Below are 23,074 nucleotides of genomic sequence, written 5' to 3' on the forward strand. Positions count from 1 at the left end.
AGATTTATACCAAGACTAATGGCTAGATAATCTAGAAACCCCTGCTATATAGAGTAAGCTGGAACTGCTTCAACCTTCAAATAAGTAGGTTAGTAGTTACACACAAAACAATGACATTCATAAAGATCTGTGCCTGTAGTTTGTTGGTTTCAGAGCAGGTATATTATCCACTCTGCAAGCCATGGGCATAGATGTTTTTGTGTATCGCCATTTTGTGCAAAACTGCTGTTAATGTACTTATTTATTTGAAGTCCAAAATGGCTTGAAACATTACCAGCTTTGGTCTCTAGCAGTCTGGATTAGCCATCACCTGGGACTAAGGGATAATAATAGAAAAATGTTAAATGGATGTTTAGCCTAATGTAAGTAGATACAAAGTTTTTTCATATGAAAATCATTTATTTGTTTATTTTAATTAGATAAGACGATAAAACTATGGAAAGTATCAGAACGAGATAAACAGATAGATGGTTGCAATTTAAAAGATGACTATGGTCAAATTCGGGATCCATCTTCAATCACAACATTAAGAGTCCCTGTTGTTAAGTCAATGGATCTTATGGTGGAAGCTAGTCCACGACGCATATTTGCCAATGCCCACACTTTTCATATTAACTCTATTTCCGTGAATAGTGATCAAGAAACTTATCTTTCTGCAGATGACTTAAGGGTTAATTTATGGCATTTGGAGATTACAAATCAGAGTTTCAGTATCCTTTTTAAGTTTTAATCCTATATTTAAATAGTGCATCCTGAATTTATAAATAATGCTATTTTCTGTTATTAAAAAAACTTGGATCTTTCTCATTCAACATTGGAACTAAAACAAGGTAGTGGTCTCCATTTAAGGAAGATCAGAATTGATTATTACAGTTCTTCTGAAAAGCAGCAGAATGAATAATAGCCATACCTTTTTTTATTATTATTATAATTTTTTTTTTAAATCATGACTTTATTGGAAAGTGTTTAAAATTGATGCCATCTGTTCACACCTATAATCTTTCTCAGGACTCTCATATCTGCAGTCTCTAGTCTTTGGTCAAGTGTTTTACTTCTGACCCATCTCTCAGATCCATAAGTTAAAACTGGTTTGAACACTGTCTTGTATACAGCTGATTTAGTGTTCCGACTAATTTCTCTCTTATTCCATATGAATTTATTCAATTGACTTCCTATCATACCAGCTTTGTTGATTCTGTTGTCTATTTCCATATTTAATTTACCATCTTCACTAAAAATTGTGCCTAAGTAGCTGAAATGTTTTACTTGTTCCACAGGCTGTCCATTCACAACACAGTTGACATTTTCAATGATTCTGCCTATTTTCATTGTCTTTGTCTTTTTAATGCTGACCTTCATACCATATCTATTACAACAGTTATTCAATTTAGTCAGAGAATCTTGCAGACTTGTGGCAGATTTATTTAGAAGTATAACATCGTCCGAATAAAGCAAAGAGCTGATATCATGTTTAATACCACTATCCTTCATAATGTGATCCATATAGATAATGAATAACAGAGGGAATAATGTACATCCTTGTCTCACATCAGATTTAATATTAAACCATCTTCCTGTGCTTCCTTCAATTTTAACTGCTGACTTACATCTCAAATAAAGATTAAGTATTGCTTGATATAATGCCCCATTGACACCATTTAACTGTAGCATATTGAATAGCTTCTTTCTTGGCACCTTGTCATATGCCTTTTCCAGATCGACAAAACTTAAATACAGATCTTTGTTATATTCCCATGCTTTCTCGACTATTTGTCGTAAAATGAAGATCTGATCCTAAGAGCCTCTATTTGGCCTGAATCCAGCTTGTTCTTCACTAAGCTTTTCTTCCACAATTCTTCTCAACCGTTTCACAAGTATACTATAGATCTTGCCAGGAACACTCAGTAGGGAGGAAATACCTCTGTAATTCTCACATTCAATTTTATTTCCCTTTTTTATATATGGGTACTATTAGAGTTCTACTCCAATCATCGGGAATTCGTCCCTCTGTCCAGGCTTTCTGAACTATGCAGTGCAGCCACTGTAAGACTTCTATACCACCTTACTTCAGCATTTCTGGTCGAATATCATCTACTCCTTCTGCCGTTCCACATTTCAAGCCTTTGATGGCCTTTTCTACTTCAAGTATTGATATGTATTCCTGAATGCATGCATGGTCAGTATTTTTTACCACTGTGCTATCATCACTGCTTGTTTCTTTTAGCAGTTTTTCAAAGTAATTACTCCATACTTCAAGGATATCTTTTTCTCCTGTTTTCATGTCTCCTTTATCATCTCTAACTCCTTTTACAGCACTCTTTCCTCCATTTCTAAGCTTCTTCAACAACCTTATTCTTATTTTTCTATCCTTACAAGCAACTTCATCACATACTTCCCATATAGTCAAGTCTACAGTTTACAGTTTACCTGTAAAAGTTGCTCAACTTCTATTATTTTTAAAACTTTTTTACATATTGTTCTTTTCAATATGATGTCTATTTTTATCCTGCTTAGTACTAAGTAAAAATAACTTCCAATTTCAAATCCTCTGTACACTCTTGTATCCTGAACCATCATGAAGATATCATTATCAACAATGATGTGGTCAATGAGGCTTTCTTATTTCTTGCATTTTTTTCTCCATGTGAACATGTGTGCATCTTTATGTTGAAACATGTTGTTAGTAATGAGTAGTCTGTGTCCTGAATAGAAAGAAGTCCAGTAAATAACTTACCATTATTATTATCTTTGCCATTTCTCCAAATTTTCCCAAAATATTCTTATATGCCTGGTGGGATTCATTTCCTACTCTGCTGTTCAGATCTTGAACAAGTACCACTTTTTCCATTTTTTTTATGTCACCTGCCTATTTTAATGACTCAAACCTTTTGTGGGACTATAGGCAAATAAATTTCATTGTTCATTTCCCCATTTGAAGTTTGCCCACGAAACTCTTCTTGAAACTGCCTTCCAATCAAGAAGTTTATCTTCCTGTTTGGTGTTGAATGCTATTGCTACTCCTTCCTTTCCTTGATCACTATTGTCTGAAATTATCATATACTTATTATTTAGTAAGATCTTGTCAGTTTTTGTCTCTTTTTTTTTTTTTTTTATCTCAGTAATGCCAATTATGTCCACATGGTATTTTTTCAGTTCTTCTGCAAGTTCAGTTACCTTTCCATTAATACTCCATATATTGATGGTTCCAATCTCCAGTTCTTCTGATTTTGGGTTTATTGGTCTAGATGTTGGGTTGAAGCTTATTCCAGTGACTGACCTTTTATTGTTTGTTCCCTGATGAAAGCCAGCCTGGTTGGCGTTGGCTGAGTGGTTAGCGTATTTGCTTTCCAGCCAAAAAGTTGTGCATTCAAATCCCACTGTGGGCATGGATGTTTGTGATTGTGAAAATACTAGTGAAGGTGAGTGGTAAATGACGGTAGTGTAGTTGCAGTTCATTGTGGATGGTGAGAGAGAGTTGATGGTGAGTGGTGATGACGTAGTTGTGAGGGAGGGCACTTTACAATGCGACTTCACTTCCAGGAAGTCTTTGGACTTCCTTTTTGTATCCTCATGCATTGTTGTTATGACTTTCTTCTGTTTTCATTTGATCCACCCACCATGTCTGTGTTAACAAAGGGGATACATTTAAATCCTTTAGATTATAAACTGAAACAGAAGATATTGTTGGAAATGACACTTCCAGTCAGAAGTATATCACAGAAGGTTACGTACATTAAAAATTATGTATTGTAATAAAATCAGTTTTTTTTGTCTGTTATTAAAATAGATATTACTTATTTGCAAAGCTTAAGAAAGTATACCATTGTTAGTAGAATCTAAAATTGTCCCTTTTAAATGAATTACCATATTAGTTCCTTCATATTTTAAAAAGATAAGAAAGATCATTAATTTTACTGGATAGCTGAATGCACCTTTAGTGATGACAAGAAGCTTATTGTCACAAATAGATGATATTGGGAAACTTCTATGTTTGGTCTGTAGAGCAAGGCTTCAGGACTATATAAAAATAAAGTTAAAAAATTACCAAAAAATATATCATCATCATTGTGCCTATCAAGAATTTAAGCCTAGAGTGGCCTGTTCCTGCCTTAGAAATCATCGTTGAATCTTTTAAGAGGATATTCTGGTTTACTTTTTCCTAATGGCTTGTACTTTAAGGCTTGTTTTGGTAATCTTTCCGTTTTCATTCTTTGAATGTGTTCCATTCATTTATGTTTATATTTTTTAAAATGTTTTCTATTACTGATTCCTGGTTTAATTCTTTCATAATTTCTTTGTTTCTTTTGTGATCAAATAGAGCATACTTTGCAGTTTTTCTCAAACTTCATTTCTGCTGTTGTTAATCTTTGTTTGTCTTTTTGTTTTATTGTCCAGATTTCACTTCCATTCATTAGGACTGGTACGGCTAGTGTATTATATACTTTTAGTCTGGTTTGTTTTTGAACTAGGTTTGGTTTAAATATAGAGTTAATTATACCTGTTATTTTTAAATATTTTGTAATTTTTAGGTTTATATCTTATTCATTTTCATATGTAATCATACAACCTATGTAGTTAAATGAATTCACCTGTTCTAAAATCTTGTTATCTATTACTGTTTTAGTTCTTACTGGCTTTTGTCCTTTAAAGGCCATGGTTTTTGATTTTTCTGTTGATATTATCATACCATAACCTTTAGAGCTATCTCATTTAGATCTAAAATAGCTTTCTGTAAGTTATCTTCAGAATTTGTAATTATTATTTGGTCATTGGCAAAATGGAGAGTGTTTAAGTTCACAGTAGGAGAAAGTTTAATATCTTGATGGAAATTTTTATTCCCTTTTATTATTTTATTTAGGTAAATATTAAAAAGAGTTGCTGAGAATGGACATCCCTGTCGGACTCCTTGATTTATCTGTCTCGTATATGATAGCTCATTATTTAATCATATCTTATTTGTATTTGATTATTTTCATATGTACTTATGATAGCTTTTAGGATATTATTTGGTATTTGTTTTGTTTGATAAAAATAGAAATATATAAAATATATAATAGAAATATGAAAAAAATTAATAAAATTAGGGAAAAAAATCCTCAGCCCACCCACATTACAAATGTACTATAGGTTTACTAATAACCTTTTATGGGTAGGAGCAACATTTAAAAAAAAAAAAAAAAAAAAATGTTGAAATGTGTCTCCAGCAGCCTGAAAAGAACTACTGACAAACATAAATCTTAGGATGCTTGAGATTATAAATAAAAAACAATAGTGTAAGTAAAAATAGTATACCTAGGTAATATATCTAGATACCCTTAATACCTAGATCTCCACACAGATCAGATATCTCTTCCTTAGTTCTACCTCCACCTAAGTCTACTTTCCTTACTAATGGCTTTACTGAATCTTATGTTAACAAGATCATTGGTAGATCTTATGTCAACAAGACCATTCCTTATGTTAAAGGTGTCTTTGAAGATATGGCCAAACTACTTAGAACTGCTGACTTACAAGTGTCCTTCCAGCTTATCAACAAGATTTTCACTTTTCTAGGCTCTACTAAAGATAAACCTACTTTTGGCCCACCCTGGAATGTATCATATTCCTTTCAAGTGTGGATTGTCATATTTTGGCCAGACAGGTAGATCGGCAGCTTTTTGTCATTATAAACAGAACAATTGGGACTTGGAGTACATGTTATCACCACCAGATATCAAATCCTTTGGAAGAAAATTAAGATTCTCTATAAAAGTAATAATCTCCTAGAAAGTTGCAAAATTTTTGCTACATTGTCCCAATCAAAATAGAAGTGATGGACTTAAAATATTCCTTTTATGGGAAGTAGTAGTAATTATTCACAAATTCCAGAATTATTTACTTTTAATTTATTTATTTTTATTTGTAATGCCTAAATGCATTTGAACTACAAAATCAGTCTAGCCCATCTCAACCAGTGGGTTATATAAATACCGTATTTTCTGAAATATAACTTGCACCCTTGATTTTACTTTATGAAAAAAGAAACTAACAAGTTTTGCATGTACCTCGTACATTGAAAAAAGTTTAAACATGTTCACATCGGGGTGATAGTAACTCACTCCCCACGGTAAACAACATGCTCTCCCCAACAATCATGAGTTATATACTACAGACTCAAGAAAAACAAGTAGTTTTATTGTATCGCTGAAATAAGGTACAGAGAATTTGCAGTCTGTGTAATATATTTCTCAACAAATAGTACAATTAGAGACAACTGGGATAAAATCGTCACTAACTAATGAATCACATCCCCTTCCACAGAAACTATGCTGTATAGACTCAAGCAAAACCATATGTTGCACCAGCAAACACAGTATCTAACTTGAAACTATTGTCCAGTTTTTCAATTGCATGAAATAAGTGTTTGTTTGATTGCATTTGAGTTGAAGAGAATTAGAATTTCAACTCAACAATTGACAGCTTGACTTTGTCTTTGGATCGCACGCTGTCTACTGGCCTACCATTGCTGTCTGTTTTGTGCTCTGCTTTCGATTCTCGTTAATTATTCGTGAAGGATTGTTTGTTATGTATCTCAAGTCTTGTAAATTGCTGTTAATTTTTGCTTGAAATAATGGGAAAGAAGATTATGCTATTTGGGGTAGATGACTTTGACGATGCACACAAGAAAACTGCTCCCAAGGCCAGAAGTAGCGATAGCAAATAGTAGATTCTTGGAAAGTCATACCCATTTTCATTTTTTTTCCTGAAAAATTTAGTTTCCGAAAATCCCCAATCGCATTGTGATTTGTTAGCTTTAATTTTTTTAGGGGAAAGTGCAAGTTATATTCGAGTGAATACGGTATTATGGTAGAAAGATTATTTTCAAACTACAACAATCCCTCGATTAGTGCGCCTAATGCTTTCTTTAAAACAGGTGCATTAATCAAAAATGCATAATCGAGTATAATAACCTATGGAAAAAAGTATAATTGTATCCTCAAATTTCGTTTTTTACCATTGATTTTTTTATGAAAGAATTAGGCTATGTCTCAGGGCTTAGTTAAAGAAAAACTATGACACCGAAAGACAATAAAACATATTCAAAATATAAATTTGGTTCAATCTTCGATCCGTGTACAAAGAAGTCTCTCTAATTCAATCATTATAATACTTTGTTCGGCGGTTTTGCTTAAAATTGCTTTTATAGTTGATTCACCCATTTTTGGACTCGCCTTGTTCATTTTTCTTTATTATTTCAAGTTTTTCTTCCAATAAGGTTACTTTTCGAATCATTTTCACACTTTCACTTTTTTGCTCACTAATTCTTTTACTCATGATGAAAAGTTGGGAAAATACTTTAAAATAAAATAAAAAAATGTAAGGAAGATAATTGCAAAGGAGGTACGAGATATGATCAGGAAAATGCTATGTAATTAGCAGACGACATAAATTTTGGCAGTAAAAATTTGGAACATAGTGTACAGGGAAGTCGTGTAGTATGCCATTAAAAATAACTTTGTAAAATGTTTTAAATCAGTAACTAAATTATTTCATTCTGGTGAGTGATTTTTTAAAATAGTTAGCCATAAAAATGTATAGATAGAAAATTTTTAAAATCTGTAACATTTATTTTTAAGATAGGTCCACTAATCGAATTTGGGTATCGAAAAAAAAATGGCGCACTAATCAGGGGCGCATTAATCGAGGGATTACTGTACTCTCCTCACCATATCCATGAGGGAAATTTTTAGTTGGGAAAGACGTACTAGCACTCTCTTAAAAGCTCTGAGAAATTTTGCAAAATATGAATGTACCGAGAAAAATAGAAAAGTGTGGAAAACTGCATACTATACATTGTTATGTCCCTATTTACGATTATTAAACTTTCCTTTTCTCCTTTTGAGTGAATCTATATTTTCTTTAATCAAAACTTAACTATGCACGAGATATTACAAAATTCAAATATTTAAGCTTTTTCTCCCCTTAGTGTCCCTAATATTTATATTATACTGCGCCTTTCAGGACATTTAGTTTGAGATATATAATTCAAAAACAAGGAGCAAAATACAAAAATATGTCTGAGCGTGAAACTATTAAGCAGTCGTGACCCTCTATCTCGTAACTTAACCCATTAATTTCCCACGTGATTAGGTTCGTACGTTTTTCAAGTGGTGCATTAGGCAGCAATTTCAGACAACTGTATTATTAGTGAACATAAGTTTATTTAAAATCTCAAACATGGTACAATTAAATTTCTATTATATAAAACACATTTCAATAGTAAGAATAAAATTTACAAAATTACACAAGCAAAATACAAATATTAGGGCAAAATCCTATATGGGAATTCGTGATCATACTGTCATAACAGACTTTATACATATAAATATACACATATAATCCTGGAACAAATTAATACTTAACCTTATACTAGTCAGAATGCTCTATATTGCTGTAATACCATGGACATTGATGTTTATTTTCAGTTTACCTTATCTAACTTACAAAACAATATAGGTTAAACTATCCTTTCACTATACCCATACATACATTTGACCTTTGAGACACTCTCATATGAGATACCATGCACATACATAAATCTCTAGCACATGAATGCTTATCAAATAATATATACTCGTTTACTCTCATTCTACTCTGATTTGTACTAAAGTCCTAGTATATCTTCGACTGTCCAGTAATTAACAATGATTGCAACTACATGCGATTTCAATTGATACAAGATTTTACAGTACCTTTCTAGGATGAACCCTGGTTTTCACGATCTATACCTTTCGTGCTTGAATTAAGGACACACACAGGATCTTCTATTCTATCACTATGGAACTCATCATGTGGGCACGGACTTCTGTAGGGATTTTCTTTCCCTTGATTCGAGTACTGGATGATGAGATACATAGACAATTTCTTCCTTCTTATAACTATACAGCGTTCTTCGTTTCTTGCAATAGGAATATGGGATCGAATTCCCGCACACTTTGTTTCCTTGTTGCGTCAGACGGAGATAACTTACGCCGTCACTCAGGAAAACTCGTGTTACCTATACGAAAATTTCATGAAGAACTCTGAGGAAAAAAAGCCCTTTGGGGTGGGGGGGTTCCTAACCCTTTTATCTGCATGGCCCCTATTGGCACCTTCTTCACTTTCTTTTCTCCCCCCCCTTTACTGGAGTCGATCTCATTCACCAATTAAAATCATGTTTTTTCTGCCCAAAACATGCTACGGTTCCTTGCCCGCGACTCTCACGTGACGATGTCTCACTTTGGGAGACCTTGAGCAATCGTCATTTGTTTTAAGCTAGCCTCTATACTAAATTAATCCCCTTTTCAGAATTTACTTGAATATTTTAATTTCCTTTTTTCAAGTGTTAAACTAGCCTCTCACATACAAATTCTAATCTTCTTTGTCTTACTTAACCTATTTTTTTCATATCTTTTTTTTTTTTGTAATAAGAATCCCTTTTTTATTATTTAGTTAAACAAACAATTTCTGCTATAATTAGTTTTCTTGGATGCAAGCATATTTTCTGTCTTTAAATATCTCGTATTAGCTACTTACATAGGATTTTATATTTTTATTTTCTTGTTACACCATGATAACTGAAATTTTTACTTTCTTGGTTATCAGGGTGTAATAACATAATTGTCTTAAAGTTGTAGCTTCTTTTTGCCAACATCAGTAGTAATCTTTCCCTCCATCAAAATTTGGTTAGGATAGTTGTGATATGATAAATGTTTATAACATTTATCAATGGTAAGACTTTGTTAATAAACTAGCAATTTTGTGGTGTGCCTCAAAAGAATTATGTGGTGTTTATACATGAATAATTTAATCAAAAATGTTACTTAGATTATCAAAATTGTGCATGAAATAGTCATTTGTATATTTATAAAATATAAGTTTTTAAATTTTAGTTCACTTAACTTGAAAAAAAAAAACAGATATTGTTGATATAAAACCCACAAACATGGAGGAATTAACAGAAATAATTACAACATCGGAGTTCCATCCTTCTCAATGCAATGTTTTTGTATATAGTAGTAGCAAAGGAACTATAAGGTTATGTGATATGCGAGCATCTGCATTATGTGACCAGCATGCCAAGTGTAAGTATTTATTCTAAAACCTTTAATATTAACATATTTAATGATGTCACTTTTGCTCTGCTCAAAATTACTCCTTTGGAAAAGTTTCACATTGCACAAATGCCCAATGCAATTAATGCAGTTGTAATGAATTTGTGGAAATGTGAGAAGTGAAGAATGGAGGAGTGATGATACTAAATAATAACTGGATATTTTAATTTTGTTACTTGTAAAATTACATTTTATGTATTTTTATTTTAATGTGTGGGTGCAGTGTATGGTAGCAAACCGTAAATTTTTTTGAAATTTAAATTTTGTTTTGCATTACTTTTGACTTTACTTGCATTATATAGGTTATTTTTTTTTTTAAGAAGCACATTCATGAACATCTTTTAGCTGACAACTGTAGTTTTGCTCTGTTAGTTTCATTTTCAGTGTAGATTAATTATGTTAGCACTTAGAATAAACTACAAAAACAGAAAATTCACATGGAAAAGCTAGATTATTTGTAAAATTTTCACTTATGTTTCACAAGCATCTTCAGTACAAAAATGGAATAGCAGTTAAACAATAATGGTAATTTCTAAAAAGCACGCCACCTTAGTAGCTAGTCTAAGATAACAAAAAACAGTGAATGTTTTCCTAACCAACTAATTATTATTATTATTATTATTATTATTACGGGTATCTCCATGGAGTCAGTAGACTCATCGCGGGAGATCCAAACTAGCAAAACAATATCTGTCATGTCTCTTCTTGAATTCATTTACAGACGAAGAGCTCACAACTAAGTCAGGCAATGAATTCCACTCATTCACCACCCACCAGGCAAAAAACCTTGTTCTGACACTTTTGTTAACTAAATTTCCAGGGATTACCTCTTGTTCTTCCATCACTATTACACAGCTGAAACATTTCCCCTGCATCAATCCTATAAAAATCTTTCAGTAATTTAAATGTTTTTATCATATCCCCTCTTCTTCGCCTAGCATCCAATCTCTGCAATCCACAAGCTCTCAATCTATCAATGTAGGGAGCATTTTTTACATCACTCACCAACTTGGTCACTCTTCTCTGAACCCTCTCCACAGCTTCCTCATCTCCAAGGAATCCAGGTGACCAGACCTGAGCACAGTAATCCAAATGTGGAAGTATCAACGCTTTATAAAGTGGAATAATAACCTCTTTATCTCTGGATGTCAGTGTGTTCCCCAACAACCAAGTAATCCTATGTGCAATCTTGGACACCTTAGCAATGTGTCCTCTGAACTTCATCTCCCCATCTAATTATTGAATATATATATATATTCAATAATTTTAATGACTTAAAACACTGAGATAATTAAGGATAAAAGTTTAATAAGGACGTAACTAGGTTTGTTGGTAAGCCAACTTCATCAGGTGTCAAATCACAAAGGTGTATACAAAAAGACCAACAGAAACATTACACACAACAGCAGAGCTTTCAAAAACTGTACTTGTTTGAATTGGAGTCTCGCTTCAGTTCTAGCTACATTTATATGCATGCGTGTGATCTTGTGAGAATGCCAGTACTGAATAGCAGAGCTGTGAGAGTTTGGTAAATTGTAACTAAGATTGCTATGCATGTGGGTAGAACTAAAATCAGAGCCAGATTTTAGGTTTCAGCGTGGCCAAAAAAATTGCTTTTTTTTTTTTTTTTTTTTTTTTCAAAGTCTTCAAGAAATATGTTTGCTAGCACCGGGGAAAGCAGACCACCCATGGCTAGTCTGGTGTTTTGTTTGTAGATCTTGTCTTAGAATTTGAAGTAGCCTGAGTCAACACAATGAGTAAATAAAGCGAAGAACTTCTTTGATAATTTGTTCTTGAGAAGAGTGAGAACCTCCTGGGTTGGTATATTGGTAAAAAGCAAAACTAAAACCTGGCTCCGTTATATTGACGATGTTTTTCTTATATGGGAACATGGCCCGGATAACCTCAAAGTTTTCTTGGATCGTTTAAATAACTTTCATCACAACATCAAATTCACCTTTGAGCTAGACGTTAACAATTGTCTTTCTTTTTTAGACATAAAGCTAACCAGGAGTACTGATAATATTAAAATTTCAATCTTCAGGAAATCAACACATACAGATAGATACCTTCATGGGTCCTCTCACCATTACCCTCCACAGAAATATGGCATTATATCTACTCTTGCACATCTGGCCAGATCCTTATCAGATGACGAAGATCTTAAAAATGAACTTATTTCCTCAAAAGGACCTTTATCAATAATGGTTTTTCTCCACAAAGTATTGAGAAACTTCTATTTCACTGTCGTCAACAAACCAAAGAAGATTCTTCTATCCCCAGAGCTTATATAAGTTCCCTCTCACCCCAAACTGGCAAGAATATTAAAAAAGTTCAACATCAAAACTTGCTTCTCTACTTTACCAAAACTTTGATCTATCCTTAGTGAGCCTAAAGAAAAACATCGCCATCTTCAGTTCCCAGAAGTATACAGAATTATTTGTAGTTGTGGTAAACCATATTATGGACAAACTGTTAAATTAGTCTTTCTCCAGCTTGAAGAGCACAAAAGAGATATCTCTTATAATAGAATCTGAGCCAGCACCCTTGCTAGCCATGCCTTCTCTGTAAACTCTGGTGAAGGCCGCCAAAACCAAATAGACTGGAATCTAACTTCTAATATTCACAAACATTACGATGAACTTGAAAGACGTATCCTGGAGTCAAAAGAAATCGCCCTCGATTCTACCCACATTAATAGCAACCTTAGTTACAATTTACCAGACTCTCATTCTCACAAGATCACATGCATGCATATAAATGTAGCTAGAACTGAAGCATGGACTCCAATTCAAACTTAACTACCGTTTTTGAAAGCTTTGTTGTTGTAAGTGTATAATGTTTCTGTCGGTCTTTTTGTATACACCTTTGTGCTTTGACACCTGACAAAGTTGTCTTACCAACGAAACTAGTTGTGTCCTTATTAAACTTTTATTTATTCTTAATTATCTTGGTGTTTTAAGTCATTAAAATTATTGAACATGTTCATAAACCGGGTTAACCTGCATACAAATATATATATAAATATAAGTAAAAGTTAGGAAAAATCAGCTGATTTAAAGAGTACTATCTCTCATAAAGGAGATAAACGTAGACCATTGGATCTGTTTAGGTTAGGACAATGGAACAATGTTTAGCAATTTTTGTAAAGGTGTTCTCTAAGAAATCAGCTTTTATGATGGATGCTTGTCTTATTTCACTGAACTCTATGCTTTGTGCAGATGACATGTTCATAATATATGATATATGACTTATGTTCTTTGTGATGAATAAAAGCAGATCTTCCAGTTTTGTCAGAATATGATAACCCACAAGAACCAAAGAATTTGGTAAATGTCCAGAAAACTAAGAGGATGATGCTTGTCTTTAGGAGATGCAAGAAAAGTGGAATTCTTCTGACAGGACAAAATGCCCTGTCACATTCAATGATTTTTTGCTATATGTTTGGAAATTCCTTGCAACAAAGTGAGAGGAATATGTTATTCCTCTTGAGCAAAGAGACAGGAATCCTGTATTGCTAAATGCTTTCTTGATGAAAAAAGTTGACTTAATATGTTGTAATTTTTCTGTAGAAGTTTGAAAAACATAAAGAATGGACTCAATATATAAAAGTCTTGATAGTCCCAGTTTTTTTATTAGGATGATGATATTCTGCATGGGTATAATTGCCTGTACGAGTCTTTTTCTAGAAAACTGAAAATTACCATGATCTACTGATTCCCTGTCATCCAGTTGACAGGGAATCAGTAGATCCAAAATGACTGATTATCTTTTTCTAAGGTGAACTAGATCCTAGGATGAAGTGCATTTATTTTGGTTAGAAACTGCTGTAACTCAGAAGAACTGTTCCACATTGCAAAAATGTCATTGATGTACAGATTCCGTCAAAAAAATTAAACACACTTGAACAGATGTCATCTATGGACTTTTTTCGAAGTTGGATCAAATTGCAGTAGCAATGTGTAGTATGATCTTCTCTCAGAAGATGTTGTTACTCACATGAATACTAGCATCAATACATGACTGGTAGTATAGTCAGACAGTCAACACCATAGCCGAGGAAGCAGGACTTGTTGCTGTGTGAGGCCTTCCTGATCTTCCCTTGTGCGTGCGCGCGCGCACACACACACACACTGTACCATGGGTCTCTAACTTATCATGAATAAGTGCAATTGTCAGGTGTGTTGGAGGTCGTGTTGCAAACTCACACCTCTATTCTTGTTGAACTTCAACAACATTCTTAAATTTGAAATACCACTTTAAAATGGTCTTGCGTTCATTGAATGACAATCATGCCTTGGCCATTTTGTTTGACTGTCCTACCGGTCACGTGTTGATGGTAGTATTTATGTGAGTAACGACATCTTTTGAGAGAACAATGCAACCATAATTGGATCCAACTTTGAAAAAAAAATCCATATCCATAGATGATATCTGTTAAGGTGTGTATGCATCATTTTTTTTGACGGACTTTGTATCTATGCCAATGTGTAGGTTATAAAATATTGAAGAGGGGGCATCATTCAAGGCATTCCATTAAAAAAAAAGTTGGCAATAGTTAGAAAAATGAGACTGCTCACTCATACCTTTTCCTTAAATCAATTTGCTGATAAAATTTATTTTGAAAAGTGAAATATCCAGAGTGAATAACAAATTCAAATAGTTTTACAATATCTGATGGAAATTCTTACTTGGGTAATTCTATGGTATCTGATAAAGTAATGTTAGTAAATAAGGATACAATATCAAACTGATCATAATATCAGAAGGGCCTAGACGAAGATCATGTGCAAGAATGGTCTTAAAACTTTAAGACCATTCCTGCACATCCTTCAAGATTATATCCTTTTTTTATAAGTTCACAAATCTGATGTTCCATTAAAACCAGTTGTTGATTGTAGATGTTCCACATGTTACTAAGTATTTGTCTACTTTATCTGCTACTTCTACAAGAAGAACTTCAACTTATATCATAAACTTTTTAAAGTCAAATGCTTATAAGTTGAAGCTCTTCTTGTAGAAGTAGCAGATAAAGTAGACAAATACTTAGATAACTGATATGTGAAACAACTGGTCTTAATGGAACATCAGGTTTGTGAACTTTGGGCAAAAAAGAAAGACTATTCTTTGAATCTCCATCTGCCCTCTGGAATCAACCTAATTTAAACAAATACGGTTGCATTAAACTTCCCAAAATTTGGGAAACTTTAATTATCAGAGATCCCTCTTTACATCCCAGGCCACCTGCAAATGCTCATAGAGGGCGCTCCACCTAGATAGGACTTTAGTTTCACTTTGTATTGTATTTGTGTGTGTGTTGCTACAAAAAGTTTTTGTAATCCCCGAAGATGTCTCTGTGACTGAGACAAAATATTGGAAGTATTAAAATTATTTTTAATCCTCTCAGTGCTGTTAATATTCCATTAAACCTCTAACATGAACTATTTTACCACTTGGAAGAATAGATGCATTTGCTGCTATTCTTCCAAGTGGAAGAAGCATGTGCTGCTCTGCCATTACCTCTCCTGGTATTACCTTACAATCATTTACCTGCTTCATATTTTCTCTTCTGCAGAGTATATAATCCATCTGGGAGTACCTCTTCCCACTGTTGTATGTGTACCTGTGGTTTGGTAGTTTGCTATAAAAGGTGTCAATATAGCAAAATTCCCTGCTATTGTAAAATCAGCAATCCTATTATCTTCATTGTTCTTTTTTCCTACTCTGTCTTCCTTTTATTGTCTCCCTTTCATTACTTTCACCAACATGGCCATTAAGATCATCACACAAAAGGATCTGCTCTACTTTGTAATTAGCATCTCTCTAAAAAATTTTCCTTTTCGTCATCTTCACAACCAGCTTGAGGTGCATTTATACACTCACTAAAGTCAGAATTTTACCATCAAAGTCGATATGCATTGCAATTTTTTTGTGTTGCTCCCATTCATGAAAGGTTATTTGTGCACCTATAATATATTTTGTACCATGGGTGGGCTAGGGATATTTTTATTTTTATAAATTTTGTGTATGTGTGTGTCTCTCTCTCTCTATATATATATATTATATATATATATATATATATATATATGCTAGGGGGGTTCTGGCACCCACAGCATCCAAACTCCCGAGTTCCTGGCTGGTAAGCCAAAAACAAAAAACGTGACATAAAAATGTTTCAAATTTTGGCTTATCTTTTTATATATATAGAGTAGATATATGGCAGTGGACCCACACCAGGCAATGACATTCATCTCTCACCTAAAATTTTTGTTATTATTCTGTCTGATATCCTATTTACTTCTAACACATTTTCTTTAAGTTCCTGATTGAGCATGATTCCCATTCCATTATGCTGTCTATTCATGCAATAAAATAAAATAAAAATAAACCTCCAGTTTCTCATGCTGTTTATCCTTTCCAGTTTATTTTTTTACACATGCAGTATTGCCAGCCTTCTCTATTACATCAAGTCTGCAATATTCTCAAATCATATTTACTATAAATGTTAAAAAGATAAGACAACAATATACCATCTCCCTGCCTCATTCCTTTCTCCATCCATGCAAACACTCTTCCTCCAAAGATTGTTTTTACTGAAGCTTCTTGGTTGTCACATAGATGACAGTCTAGCATTAAAGGCTCAAATATTCCTATTGCTCTCATCATATTTTACAATCTATTATCATCCACACTATCAAAAGCTTTCTTATAACCAATAAATAGATTAATACTTCCTTCTAAAATTCTCTTGTTCTTTCCAAAATTCATCTCATGTTTGTTGTCTGATCCCTAGTTCCTCTACCTCTCTTACAACTTGTCTCTTCTTCTAGTATTTCTGTATTCACATATGGTTCTGGTCTTTTTAGATTACTTTCTACATAGCTTGCATGTGAAATTAAAGCAATGCTTCTGTAATTCCCACATAATGATTGTACTTTTTAGGCATTTACTCTGGTTTCCATAAATTAAGAAATAAAGATTGATTTGATTTATTTGAATGTATGGGCAAAGCAACTCAGGCTATGAGGCTAGTGTATTGTCTGTTAATTGCGTGTGTTCTAATGGCCAGTCTGCTTGCTTTGCAAAAAAATAAAAAAAAATCCTGCCACTTTTTGTATGAGACTAGCTAACTCACCTTCAGTTGAAAAGCTCTGGTAAAAGTTCTTTGTCCTAGATGAGATTCACACATAGGTAAGGGGGGGGGGGAAGAGTAGAATTACAGTAATTCAAATCTGTATGATGTGAAACAAATGCCCACAAAAATTGTAAATAAATATGTATCCATTTGTTACTGAAATAATGGTCAAAATGAGATTGTCAAAGTACTTCAATAATGGGGTCACTCCTCATAGCAATAGCACTCACAACAAGTCCAAGGTTTTGTGTGTGTGGGGGGGGGGGGGGGTTGAGAAAAGCAACACATCCAACTAGACCATCCCAGGCATGTTCAACAAGATTAAGGTGTCAGAAGACCTGGCTGGCCATTCCATATGTGCAAAGTCTCTTGAAGATATTAGTCCATGTGCTCGATGATGTTGAGCATTATCATCTTGTAGGATAATGTCTCTCTTATCATGGGTGAGAACCATGGGTGAGGTCTCTTCAATAGACCTCAATAAAGGTCGAATCTAGTCTGGATAGTGGCCCTTCCCTTAATGCATAACATTATACATATCCAAAAGGAGATGTGTTTTGCATTATGGAAGATACTGAGATAGGAGTGTTGGTAGCTTGCTCCACCTTTGCAAGGAGTCGCCCGGTGTAGTATCTTCAGGACTTTACCCCAGTCCTGAAGATACTTTCAAGCGCAAATTTTGTTTGCACACACTTGGATAAAGGATTAAACTAAATTTATTATAGAACCACATAGTTACCTCCACCTGACTTTGGCTCTCTTAGCTGGTGGCTGGATGGTGCTGGTCCCTTAACCAGTACACTGCTGTGGGCATAGTCAGAGGATATCTGAAAGCAATCACTTTTATCCTGGTACTGGACACACTTTTTATGTAGTGTTTGCTTTAATGTCTTATTCATCCATTTAACTCCTGTCAGTTATTCTCCTAATTCTGGGGATGCAATTAAATGGATGAACGCATTAAAACAAACACTACATACATAAAAAAAAATAATAATAATAATAAAAATATGGATCCAGTACCAGGATAAGTTGACAACAAAGCTCAGAAAATGAACAGTGTGAAGGAACAGCTAAGTTACTGAGTGATCACTTTAGTATGGTATACTAAAGTATATCTCAGTATGGAGTAAGATTTTTCTCTTTGAGTGAGTGGAACAATTTGCCTGTTGAAATGGCGAGTGAATCTAGTGTGAATGAATTTAAGAGACGGTATGATATGTGGTTTGGGTGATGTATGGCCTCCCTCTGACTTTCTAGAGTTCTCATATAATAACAATAACATATTCCAGGCAGATTTATTAGCTTTCTGGATGCCAAGGGAGAACTAGATGAAAGAGTAGAAGCAGATGAGTTAAGAGGCATTGCAAGAATGCAGTGTAAACCAAACAGTGAAATTGGATGGGATATCAACATGAGTGCTGAAGAAATTTTCAAGAGAATTAACAATTTTGACTTGGTTGTTCAGTTTGTGTTTCATCATGAGCATAATTCTTGAATAGTGGAAGAAGAGCAAGATAATTTCATTATACAAGGGTGGAGCTAGGACAGAAGCACCCAGTTATTGCCTAATGCATTTCTGGAGTGGTCATTAAGGTTTTAGAGGGGCTGGTTGAAGTGAGTAGATATCACTGATTCTCTGTAGGAAACATCTATCTGCTCAAGTTCTATAATAGTGACAGAGTTGGACAGAAGGAAATGAAATAACATGATACCTCTAGATTTTGCAAGGCATATAAAAGGATTCCACAGGAGAAGCTGTTATGCAAACTTACTTAAGGAGACTCTGACTGGGTATACAAAATAGACTTGTAGCATGGATAAAGGAGCAGCTTTATCGATGCCATATTTATGACTTTATCAGACAGTTATTTAAATTGGGGATGTGTAGAGGGTTATTGTAATATGTTACTTGTCGATGATGCAAAGTTCAGAAGGATAAGGGATATAGCTAATACAAAATCTCTGCAGACTGATTTCAATAGACTGGTCTAATAGGCAAATGAGTATCGGTTCAGTGTTGCCAAGTGTAAGGTTTTAAAATGAAAACATCATGGGCAAAGTATTCTATTAATGAGAATTTTCTGCAGGTGGTCCCTGAAGCAAGATTCCTGGGGATGATAGTGGACAGAGTTGAAGTTTAAAGGGTTACGTTGTTAAGATAAGTCTCAAATCAGATAGCTGCTGTGTTGAGAACACTAGTGTGTAGAAATAAAGAAGTTATTCTCTCATTTTATTGTTAAGAACACATCTAGACTATTATGTTCAAATATGGTCACCTGGGTTCCATGGAGATGAGTGACAATTAAAAAGAATCCTACAGAAGGTAACCTAGATGGTATCTGGACTATTGAATTGTGTTATGAGGATAGATTGAAAAAATATGGTCTTTAAAGTTAGAGAGGTAAATAAATAGGAAATGTGATAGACAACTGATAGGGGGGGTTATAATATAGATACAAGATTTTTCAGTTCATTTTCGATAGAAGTAGAACTTCGAGATTATTTCTCAAAGCTAAATAAGAGTATTGTTAGGAAGTATGTGAGATCTAGGTTCTTCTTGACTTGTGAGCATGTGGAACAGGCTGCTGTTTCATGTTGTAAGTGCATTTTCATTAAATGTACTGGAAAGATAAGTTTGTAGGCATTACATGACACAGAAGGTACCCTTCTTCAATGAGTACTTTCTGAAGGATCCAGCATAATATTATTATTAGTTTGTTACACTTCAAATTTGTTAAATGGATTCTGGTCCATCTCAGAGACTAGCAATCTTATGCATATTACTGATATATGACCATCCAGGTGACAAAATTGAAAGGTTGTATGAAAAGATACAGGAAGCTTAAAACAGATGAGCCCTTGATAGTGATGGGTGATATAAATGCCATGTTGGCAATGTAAAATATGAAAATATAGTGGGATATTTTGGACTAGTAGAAGGAAGTGACCAAAGTGTATTTGGTTCAAACATCATCCAAGACTCTACAAGGGCCTTGGGGGACCTGACATGGAGCCAAACTGATTTTTATAATGATTAAAAACAGCTTCAAAAACTCAGTATGACATTAAAACTCTAGTGCTGGTAGTAATAAAAAATTAAGATTTTTTATTACTACTATATTAATGATTTCAAGGAAATAATGCTAAAAACATCAGAAGATCTAATACCTCTAGAAAATAAAGAAAACTGATTAGAATAAATGATGGATGAAATTATGCATTTATTTTAAAAAAGCGAGATAGAGAGAAAAATAAAGATATAAGTAAATAAAGAAATAACTAATTCAGAAATGTAAGGAGACTAAGTTTACTTTCGAGTGTGCTCCTTTTATAAAGAAAAGGAACAAAACTTAAATATATAAAAAGGGGGATATCATATATCGTATAACACTGAGAGAAATACGTTAAATACCTATATTCAGACAATAGTTAATATCGATAATCTAATAAGGAGAATGAAGTAGAATAGTCCTCCAATTCTAAGAAGTACAGAAAGCACTTAAATTAAATAGAAAAATAAATGCCAGGTCTGGATTTAGTTAAAAATGAAATCAAATGCATTTTTCAAAATAGATTTTGAAAAAAGCATTTGACACTATCTCCTGGAAAATGTATGGGACTTCTGAGCCCCAAAGATTTAAAGATAATAAGAAATTAAAAAAAAAAAAAAATACTGGAATTGACAATCTGCAGTTAAGATAAGCGATGTGTTTTCACAATAGATATGTATAGAAAGAGGAGTCCGACAGAAACGTGTGTTATCAGTTGCTGTTTGGGATCTTCTCGGAAATGGTCCTTCAAGAAATCAAAGAACATAAGCATTTCAGTTGATGGAAGAAATACATAACCTAAGATATGCAGATGACACAGTACTAACCACTGAAAATGAAGATTGCAAAATATATTTAATAAACTAACATAGCTATAATACAATAACTTGGGACTAAAAATAAACACAGAAAACACAATGGTAGTTGCAGGTAAAGTGTTGGATAAAAACCTAAACATAACTTTAAAAGGCCATAGAACAAGAAGATAGATTTATATATCTGAGACATCTAATTAGTAAAATCCCTAATGATGGAAAATATGAACAAGAAATCAAAGAATACAAATAGCCAATAAATAGCCTTTCTTAATAGGAAACAAATACCAACAGAAAAGTCATTATAAATATGAGAATATGACCGTTGACTTGTGTATATTCTGCAAAGTTGTATACCTCAGAACCATGGACCACTGTAGGGAAGGGGATTGTAAAAAAAAAAAAAAAAAAAAAAAGATTGGTGGCTCTAAAGATGTGGTTACTAAGACGAATGATGTGGATTAACTGGATAGAAAAGTTAGACAACCAGATACTTGAAGGTGCAAACCAAAAAAAGATTACTAAATGAGATCAGGAAGAGAAAATTAAGAGAAGTACTGACCAATATGACTCCAGGGAAGAGGCCAACCAAGACATCACTCTGTGAAGGGCATTGGACAGGCAAAAGTACTATCTTTAGAAATACACAATATAGGAATAAGTGGAGGCCATGGCTATCAACCTCTGGATCAGAGATGGCACTTGTATGAATGAATGTCTCTAATATTGTCAGATCTCACATTTCTGCTTTCTAGGCCACTATTAACTGCATCAATCCTAGATCTTGGCCTTTTTCTTGCTATCCTGGCATTGCACCAGTTTTTCTATCCTCCCCACCTCTATTCTATTTATGTAATCTTCATCATCATCATAAGATTAGCTATATTCACACATTCTTGAGAGATAACATTATCATATTCTTTGCTATGGTCTTTTGATTTCAATTGATGTGAAGACTGTTTTATATATTGTTAGCTTATTGTTTTGGCTAATTTCTTATATTTCATATAAATTTATTCATCTAGCTTCCCACCATGTTAGCTTTGCTTATTCTATTTCCATGTTTAATTGCCATCTTCAGTAAACTTCTAGCCAAAGTGTTTTTACTTCTATAGATTTTTCATTGAGAATGCAGTTGATGCTTTTATATTCCTACCTGTTTTCATAGTCTTTTTATTGCTGATTTTCATACCATATTTGTTACAGTGGTTCTTCATTTAGTTAGTCTTGAAGATCTGCATGTTAGAAATAAAAGATTTTTTTTTTCTGGGTCACCTCATTCATTGTCAGCCAGGTGAGACTTCAATTCTCAATTTTCATAAGGAAACACATATTGGTTGTTATATTCATGTGCAGTCTCACTATTATCCTTATAGAAATCTGGCACTATAATAACTCATCAACTGAATTGGCTTCTTGCACTCCTGATGAATTGCAAATTCAGTTTGTATTGGTTTTCTAATGAGTCCTTCATTGACATAACTATAAAGAACTATAGGGTTCCTTCAATTTCTCATAAGGAAATTGGCCATATAGCTTATTTAAGAGTTCATTTCTGGCTTTGATGAAGGGCAAGATCCTCCACCCATTGAATTTCTGCGATTTTGATATTTCCTGCTGTGGGAATGTAGCATTCCATCCTATTGAGGATTGGCATCGTCTCTGTTTGTGTTTGAGGCACTCATAGAAGATTTTGAAGCTTGTTGTGTACTGCAAAGTTTCAAATGAATAGGAGAGTGGAGTGTACTATTGTCATCAAAACTGTCGGACAGTTATTGACCAATGGGTCGATAATTTGATAGCTGACACATATATCACTCCCCCTCCCCCGTTTTTTTTTTAAGTTAGTTTTTAATTTTGTTCTATAATCAGCGCATCCATATGCATGTAGTGTTGGATGATGAAATCCTTAATTTCAAACAAGTCTGAACTTTCTTG

At 33.7% G+C, this 23,074-nt stretch overlaps 1 protein-coding gene across 2 annotated transcripts in view; it reads left to right on the forward strand.

Annotated features, from left to right (window-relative positions):
- Positions 1 to 23,074, forward strand: part of LOC150092360 (protein phosphatase PP2A 55 kDa regulatory subunit-like) — a 164,303-nt gene that overhangs the window by 75,075 nt on the left and 66,154 nt on the right. For both annotated transcript variants that reach the window (XM_090415159.1, XM_090415158.1), the window contains exons 5-6: positions 420 to 710; positions 9,939 to 10,103. In XM_090415159.1, coding sequence (XP_090271285.1) covers positions 420 to 710; positions 9,939 to 10,103 — 456 coding nt within the window. The remainder of the gene's footprint in view (positions 1 to 419; positions 711 to 9,938; positions 10,104 to 23,074) is intronic.

The sequence above is a fragment of the Typopeltis vanoorti genome, chromosome 26, assembly GCF_054136105.1.
Source record: "Typopeltis vanoorti isolate ZY-2024b chromosome 26, IOZ_Tvanoo_1.0, whole genome shotgun sequence".
Classification (NCBI taxonomy): domain Eukaryota; kingdom Metazoa; phylum Arthropoda; class Arachnida; order Uropygi; family Thelyphonidae; genus Typopeltis; species Typopeltis vanoorti.